This window comes from Physcomitrium patens, chromosome 15 (genome assembly GCF_059467195.1).
Source record: "Physcomitrium patens ecotype Gransden chromosome 15, ASM5946719v1, whole genome shotgun sequence".
Classification (NCBI taxonomy): Eukaryota; Viridiplantae; Streptophyta; class Bryopsida; order Funariales; family Funariaceae; genus Physcomitrium; species Physcomitrium patens.
The window spans coordinates 16,211,042-16,219,298 of record NC_143424.1 but is presented as its reverse complement, the minus strand read 5'-3'; the positions used below and the strand labels follow the sequence as shown (position 1 = coordinate 16,219,298).

At 40.2% G+C, this 8,257-nt stretch overlaps 1 protein-coding gene across 1 annotated transcript; it reads right to left on the bottom strand.

Annotated features, from left to right (window-relative positions):
• Positions 1 to 752: 752 nt before the first annotated feature.
• On the bottom strand, positions 753 to 6,307 carry LOC141046236 (uncharacterized). Its single transcript, XM_073539036.2, has 3 exons — positions 5,523 to 6,307; positions 4,859 to 4,933; positions 753 to 3,592 (listed from the first exon to the last, which is right to left on the bottom strand). The coding sequence occupies exon 3, from the start codon at positions 1,999 to 2,001 to the stop codon at positions 799 to 801; it is 1,203 nt and encodes a 400-aa protein (XP_073395137.1). The 5' UTR covers positions 2,002 to 3,592; positions 4,859 to 4,933; positions 5,523 to 6,307; the 3' UTR covers positions 753 to 798.
• Positions 6,308 to 8,257: the final 1,950 nt, after the last annotated feature.

Here is an 8,257-nt window from a genome sequence, read left to right as displayed (position 1 = left end):
TTGGATAAGAAGACAATTCCTTCTTTAGAACCTCGAAAGCATCATTACAAGCCTGAGTCCATATAAATTTGGTGCCTTTCTTCTGAAGGCTAGTGATGGGAAGTGTAATAGTGGGTAATCTTCAATCAACTCCCTATACCAACCGGTATGTCCCAATACACGTTGCACTTCCTTCACACTAGTAGGAGGTGATAAATTCTGAATTACCTTCACCTTTTCTGGTTCGGGCTCATGACCCCTCTTACTAACCATATATCCCAACAAAATGCCTCTAGTCAAGGCAAGATAGGTTTTTTCTGGATTCAGGACCATTCGAGCTTTCTTGCACCTCTCTAAGCTTTCTTTCACCAAATGAATGTGAGAATTTGCATCAGATTGGGTGCTGAAATCATCAATGAACACGATCATTGATTTGTATAATAAGTCTGAGAAGATAGACATCACCAGATGTTGGAAAGTAGCAGGGGCGTTACATAATCCAAATGGCATCACATGCCACACAAACGTCCCTCAAGGTGTTGTAAATGCAGTCTTGTGTCGATCTTCAGGTGTAATAGATACTTGGTTGTATCCAAAATATCCATCCATAAATGTGTATAAATCGTGACCTGCCACTTCTTCCAAGATGCTAGTGATAAATGGCAAGGGAAAGTGGTCTTTTTGGGTGCAAAAATTCAACTTCCTATAATCCACACACACCCTAAGTTTACTATTCTTCTTCTTTACAAGCACCATGGGAGAGACCCAATCTGTGATCTCAACAGGTTTAATAAAACCTGCTTGGAGTAATTTCTCCAGTTACTCTTTCACAATCAATTGAAGCTGAGGATTCATTCTCCTCTCTTTTTGCCTGATTGGTACTGCACCAGTCATCAAGGGAATTCGATGTTCTACAATCTCAGGAGGAATCCCCTTTAACTCCTTGTAAGACCATGCAAAGACCTCCCGATACTCTCTTACCAACTCACAGTAGGCCTTGATCTCTTCATCCTCTAGTTGGCTTCCCATCTTCATTTGTCTTGGTTCTTTTCCTTCAAACTCCACTGTCACAAACCTCCAGTCTTTCTTAGCAATGTGGCATTGCTCATTGTTATCTCGATACCAATCTGAAGGCACATTGGGATAACTGAAAACGTCTTCTCCAACCGTAATTCCCGAAGAACCAGTCTTAAATTTCAATGATCCTCCCAAATGCTCACTTTCCTCTAAAACCTCTACTCCTTCAACATCCTCTATTCTAATCAAATGGACATCTACTTCAATTAAAGGTGTCAAACCATCGTCCAACTCCATTTCAATGAAATTCAATCCTGCCGTCAATTCTGATGAAGAATCAGGGTTGTTTTGGAGCCACTTGGCATACTCTCCATTGTCTGACCAATGGTAGAGATTTGGACCAAGACACTTCAAGGTTTGAACCTCAACTTCAAACGTCATCCCATCCACGGATTTTAATGGTGTGCCTTCTCCAATAGATATGGTGTCAACTACCTCGAGTCCTATCAAAGGCTTGATTCTAACTTTAGTGGGATTTTCATATGGACCGTAAACTATGGAGGGCTTATCACCACCCCACATGATGGTGGCATTGGCCATCCTCAACCACGGACGACCTAAGAGAAGTGAAAAAGATTCTTTGGAAGTGTGCATCCTGATAACATGGAAGGTCACTAAGTAATCCTCCCCTCCTATAGAGATTTTACAGTTCGTGATCTGGCCTAAAGGCCTAGCAGGACTCTGATCTGCCATGTTTAATACAAATGGTGAAGGTCCGGTTAAATTCAACCCCAATTTCTCCATGGTATGAAGTGGCATGATGTTAAGCCCACTACCTCCATCAATGAGCACATTCGGAACCACCTTGTCTACGATAGTGACCTCGATCTCCACTGCCTTCACATCCACTGGCCTAATAGATGCTTGTACCCTAGCCACTATCCTCTTTTGAGTCTTCTTCTTTCTCTTCGCCCTAGGCAATCCTTCTTTGAAACTCTTCCTCATCAAAGGAGATATCTCCAATAGTTGAGCAATTGAGATGTCAGCCTTTATCCTCCGCAAGTCCCTCCAGAGATCATACTTCTGGTAAGAGGTTGGCGTCGTACAACCCAATCCTCTAAACTCCTCCTCTGGAATATCTGGACCCTCCCATTGACCCGATTTTAACCCTTTACGTGGATCAGAGCCTTAAGATGACCTTTCATCACCTACCGCGACGCCTACCTCTCTTGTAATTCTTGCCGCCTCCTTTGCAGCCGCCTCAAGAGCTACTAAATCCAACAACTCTTCAGACTCACTACTATCTAAGTCTTCTTCATCGATTGGTGATTGCCTATGAGCTTGCCCTCGGGTAATTACAGCCAAAGTAGCATTCTCATGGCCACCGCCTCCGTCTTTCTTCAATTCGTGGGTCACTAAATTAGAAGGTGCTTCATGTTCTTCAATCACCACTGTGGTCTTTCCTAGAGATGGCGCAGGACCCTTCAATAAGACCTCTTCTGCTACTCTAATATCTTGGTTAGAAGATGGACCTTGTTTCTGGTTTGCATAGTTTCGATAGCCGCCTTGTTGATTTTGGGCAACTGGGATATAACCTTGGCGGATTTGTAACCCTTCCGGAGGTTGATGGTTTTGTCTGAAATCCTCATAGTTGTAGTAGAGATTAGGAGGTTTTAGGCCCCTCTGATCATCACCATGAGGTCGTCTCTGATCTCTCATGTTATTCCGCATGTTCTTATAAGGATTTGTTATTGGTGGTGGTAGTTGAATTACCTTATCAGGTTGTCTACATTCATGGGTAGGGTGATTGCCACCACAATTGCCACACGGCCATGGTTGGCCATCATCCCAGCACTGACCCGGCTCATGCCATCTCCTGCAAAGCTCATGGTACTCCTTCCGAGGCTTGTCACTTCTACCATATCCTTGAGGACGACCTTGATAACCTCCTTGCCGCTGCTGAGGTCCTCTATCTCTTCCATAGCCCTGTGTTGGCTGGTATGGTTGAGGATTTGGATTACCTTGAGGCCTTACTCGGCACTGAAGAGATGAATGCCCATTTTGGCTACAAGTAGTGCACCAAACCCCCGAGTTATGGTTACCAGACTCTATCCGAGGAGGTGGGGTGTTTGAATTTTGATTCTTTACCATGAATGCCATCTGCTCAATCAAGGCTTGGATCTGCTTCATCATGGAGTCTTGAAAACCTTCTTATCCGGCTTGTATTTTTTTCTCCAAGTCCTCCACTCTCCTCTCCAATTGTGGCTCTGGTAACGCCAATAAGGGTATCGGAGCTCTGGTGGCCGTGGGCATGACATTGTAATATTGGGCACCATTATCGACTATCGGAGGTGTACTTGACGTGCTTGGTCCTACCGCTTAGCTTACGAGATTAATTGGAATAAACCCCAAGATAGACTCATCTTCCTTCCTCTAATGCCTTTCATAACTTTTCTCGATTAAATCTACAACGCGCGCCGCTGTTTTGGCTTCCTCCAAAGTGACTGGGTTTCTCTCTAATCTTCCTTGATTGTAGATCGATTAGCAAATCCTTCAATGAAGAATTGCTTTAACGTATCGCCATTCAACAATCCTCCTACATAACGCATGCAGACCAAGTCAAACCTCCTGATGTAGTTAGCCATTTCCTCATCTCTTTGCTGTCGTACTACTCCCAATGCTCTCAAAGCTGTACTTTGTCCAACCTCCGGCCTAAAGTGGTTTAAGAAGGCTACTTGCAACTGGGACCACGTGGTAAAATGTCCCTCATCATGGTCCCGGTACCAATTGTAAGCCTCAGCGTGTAAGGTTCCAGGGAACCAAACCAAGTAATACCCCTCGTTCCCAATGAGGGATGTTGTCAAAATCTCTATGTACCTCTCTATGTGTAGGGTTGGATCCTCGTCCTTGGTGCCATAGAACTTGGGGAGATTCCCTGGAACTGTGGCCGCTAATAGCCCTGCTGGCATAGCCACGGGCAAACCTCGTGGCCTAACTAAGGGATCCAAAGCTGGAAGCCGCTCCATCGCCATCTCGTGAACAAATCCTTTGACCGCAGGCACAAAGTCCAAGGTCCTATCCTGTTCTCCTATTTTCCTAAGGTTCACGTCTCCAAACACTCCATCTTCAGGGTCTACGTGTTCTATCTCTAACTCCTCCACTTCCAACTCTTCCAATAGCTCGCTGCCCCCAACGTCTCCTAAAGCCTTTTCTAAATTCCTTCTAATGTCTCTTCCAAGAAATTCTTCATTGCTTCTACTATTAATGAGTGTATTCCGAGAAGGGGCTGCTTCCTTGTTATCCACGACCTTGCCCCGGCGTCTTCCAATACGTTTAAGTCCTTGGTTCAAAGTAGGTTTTTGAGATCTAGTTTTTGGGAACATCTAAACGTCCTCACTGACCTTCTCTCATTATCTACCAACTCATTTTTTTTTGAAATTTTTAAATTGATAATTAATAATCTAGCCTACCCTTAGGTGGATAGGGAATGCAAACCACCAAGATAGTATTTACGGGCGATGACATGGAATTCACCAAGGCAAACCAGCCCCATAGTCCAATCTTGGTATACGGTACAACCTATGTTGTAGGGCTTACCCGGACAGTAAACGAGACACTGTGATTCTACCTTCGTGGCCAGAACCCCCCTCGTTCTCAATTCAGCTCACTGCCGAGGCATTACCCACTAACAAGGCAACGACAACGATGAATTACAATCCTAAGTTAACATAGATCATTCAATGTACGATGGCTTACCTCATGCAATTCCAACTTCCTACACAATTGGTATACCACCGGCCTCTCAATCACATGCTAAGGTTTCTAGCACAAACTACCATAGATATCCGCAAGACCCACATACCTTCTGCTGTGCTCCTTCCAATCACGACCCCATCATCTTGCTCCTATTATCTCCTTCCTCCATGTAATCAATCATCTCAACTCAAAAAAAAAAAAAAAAAAAAAAAAAAAAAAAATTGTTAGACAATGTCTGTAAGATCGGCTCCCGGCAAACACACCATTTATGTGAGCTAAATTCCTCCACCTTTAATTCCGTTTAGTAGTCAAGTGGATTAACTTCACTCACACGCAATTTTTATAAACCCTAAGTTCATTCATAAATCCTAAGTTCATCCATAAATCCTAAGTTCATTCATCCTAAATTTCCCTTCATCAATCATCCATCCTTTAAATCTCATTCATCCTATAACATTCATTCATTCAAAGTTTGTTCATCCAATTTTCATCTAAAGATTCATTCATCCAACCATAAGTCAACTTATCATCCAACTGACAATTCGTGCAATTGACCTAATTCATCCAAGATTCATCCTAAAAATTAAAGAAAATTGGAAGTCGCCACCTTCCAAGTCATGGTAGCGACCCCCTTGCACGAATTCCACTACAATGGTTGCATCACTAACTTGTTTATAACAAGATTTGCTATTTTAGAAAGTAGACTTACAAGCGCTTGTCCTCCAACAAAATTCAATGCAAAAAAACAATTAAGCTAAAAGAAATCTTGCCTCAAAGTTGCCTGACTTTCTCGGCCTAGTCAGAGCACCCCTGGCCACAAAAACCCTTGCCCTTGCTCCATTCCAGTTGTGCAACGCATATGCTTTAGCATTCCAGAAACTAGAATTGAAGCCGCATCACCTCCAACAATTTTTTCTTGAAAATCTTGAGTGAATTCCAAGATATGACCTTCCAAAGTAGCTTGAGTTGGCGGAGTGCTACATCTTCACCACGGCCGACTCCTCTTCACTCCAACCACCATAACTTCCTTGGCCTTTACTCAATCTAAGCGTGCAAATAATCCTTGCAAAGCTGACAACAAGAACCATCCCCCACAAAAGTTTCAGCTCCAAATTCAATACTGTCCGCCAACACTCGCCTTCCAAAGTCGGACCTCCAGATCTGGCCGGCAGCTGACCTCCTTGTCACTAAAACCACCACAACTTTCTTGTTTTCTCTCCAAACAAAGCGTGCCTACTGTCCCGAGGGAGCTAACGACAAGATCTAACTATTGGTAAAGTTTGACGTTCTATTTTCAGATAAATAATACACTACAGCTGCACAATTGCAGCTCTATAGGAACAAGGGTACGTGGGGATGCAATTTGGCATGGCTTCGCCCCCAGAAAAAAAAGAGAGAGAGAGAGCGAGTGTGGCCACCCCCACCCTCTTATCCAAGTAGGAAGAGACCAAAGGGTGGCGGCCACATCTCCACCATCCGAATCCACCAACCCTAATCAAGATCAAGGGCCCACATTAACCCTAAGTCCTAAACCCGATTTTAGTTCTGGACATGCCCAAAATCTCCAATTCGAAGCGTTTTTTGACAAAACTAACTCCACCAATGTGTTTAAAACATATTTAAACATCAAGTTTGACTATTCATACACCCAAATCTAAGTTCTAGATCATCAAGAACCAACAATTTGACAAACCCATCACAATAAATTTACTTCTAATTATTTTCTTCTCCTTTTTCTTTTTCTTCTCCTTGTCCCTCTTCATCTTCTTCCTTCTTTCTTCTTGGCCTTTTTGTTTTGTTTTTCTTTTTTTTTTCTTTTTTTTTTTCTTTTGGCTCTTTTTCTTATCTTTCTTTCCACTCCCTTCTCCCTTGATTTTTCTTTCCACTACTAATCATCAATAAGTCACTAACATTAATGTCTATAACTAACTTATTATAACAAAACATAATCAAAATCCTCATTTTTTTTAGATTTTTTTAGTTTAACCAACAATGTGAACCAACTTTTGGGCTGACAGCTTCATAGACACTGCTTTGATTTTATAGGTATTTATAATTGATTTTTTAGATTAGAAACGTATTCAAAAAGTTGACCATGTGCCACACATATTGGTAGCTTGAAGAATAAGCTAACTATGTGGCCTAGTCATAGAAAACTTATCTTATAAGCTAAGGCATGTGTCTTGCAAAGTCAATACATATTAGAAATCTTATAGAATATTGCCACATAGCTTTTAATTAAATAGTATATATGGAGGCAAGAGTGAAGCCTTCTTTGCTCTTATCAATTCTTTTCTTGCTTCTAGTTTAGATTTAAGAGTCTCTAGTTTCCTTGTCTTTTGAAAATAGCCATTCTAGTTTCTTTTTAATATACATATTATTTTTTTGCTATTTTGTCACTTTTCTTTTGATACAAATTTTTCAAGTTTATGCATCTTCTTTCAATTCATGTTTTTAACAAATTGACAAGAGTACACTTAAAATATTAGAGTTTTGTCTTCTCTTGATTAAGAATGGATTATCTCTTTCTCTTGATAAGGCATAAGCATATTAGAAATTTCAGATTATCTTCTTGTGAATTAACATTGTTCTTAATATCTTCTTTGTTCTCAAGTCCCTTCTTTTGCTTGTCTTCAATATTATTAGATATTTATTTTTTAAATATTATCTTAGCAAAGCTTATTGAAATGAAAAGTAGAATATTACAAATGTAAGAGCAATTGAGGGAATTAATGCTTGCGATGCATCAATTCAATTTACTAACATAAAGAGCAACAAGAATGGCTAGAAATAAAGATTTAGATATGATTGTAGTTGCTTCAATATTTGTATCCAATCTAGTCCCTTCTCCTATAGTGAAACATCCTCTTGGTACTAGGGAACCAAGAGTTGCCTTACTTGAGAAATTTGATGGCACAAGATCTAAGTTTTGAAGATTTATCAATCAAATACAACTTGTGATTGAACTTCAATTCCAAAGCAATTCCACTCTAACATCACAAGTTAGGTTTATTAGTACATTTCTTTCAAGTTCAATATTATTGTAGTTTTTATCTTTTCTTGAATGATAAGATTTAATACTAAGTAATTTAGAGGCTTTTATAGTAGAATTTTGATCCATCTATAGAGAATATGATGCAACTTGTGTTGCAACCAATAAGATCCATATTTTATAATAAGACAATCAATCCGTAATATTATATGCTTCACAATTTTGACAACTTGTAATGGATATCAAGTATGATAATACTACATTTATTAGCCAATTTTTCTATGGATTATAATATAAAGTAAAAAAATTGATGGTCAACCTACTTATTCATTAAACATTGAGTCAAGCAATTGACTTTGTTGTGAAGTAAAATAATCAACTTTTTAAATTTCAATCTGAGAATCAGACAAGTAGGCGTCAACATTACTATAATTCAATGGCAACACCAATGCCTCCTTAAGACTCACATTTGAAAGTAGAAGATATGTAAATTGATGTGGTATATTTCAAACC

What these genes read in the sequence shown, in the direction of transcription:
- LOC141046236 (XM_073539036.2), bottom strand. Translation starts at nt 2,001, where the DNA reads ATGAGGAAGAGTTTCAAAGAAGGATTGCCTAGGGCGAAGAGAAAGAAG.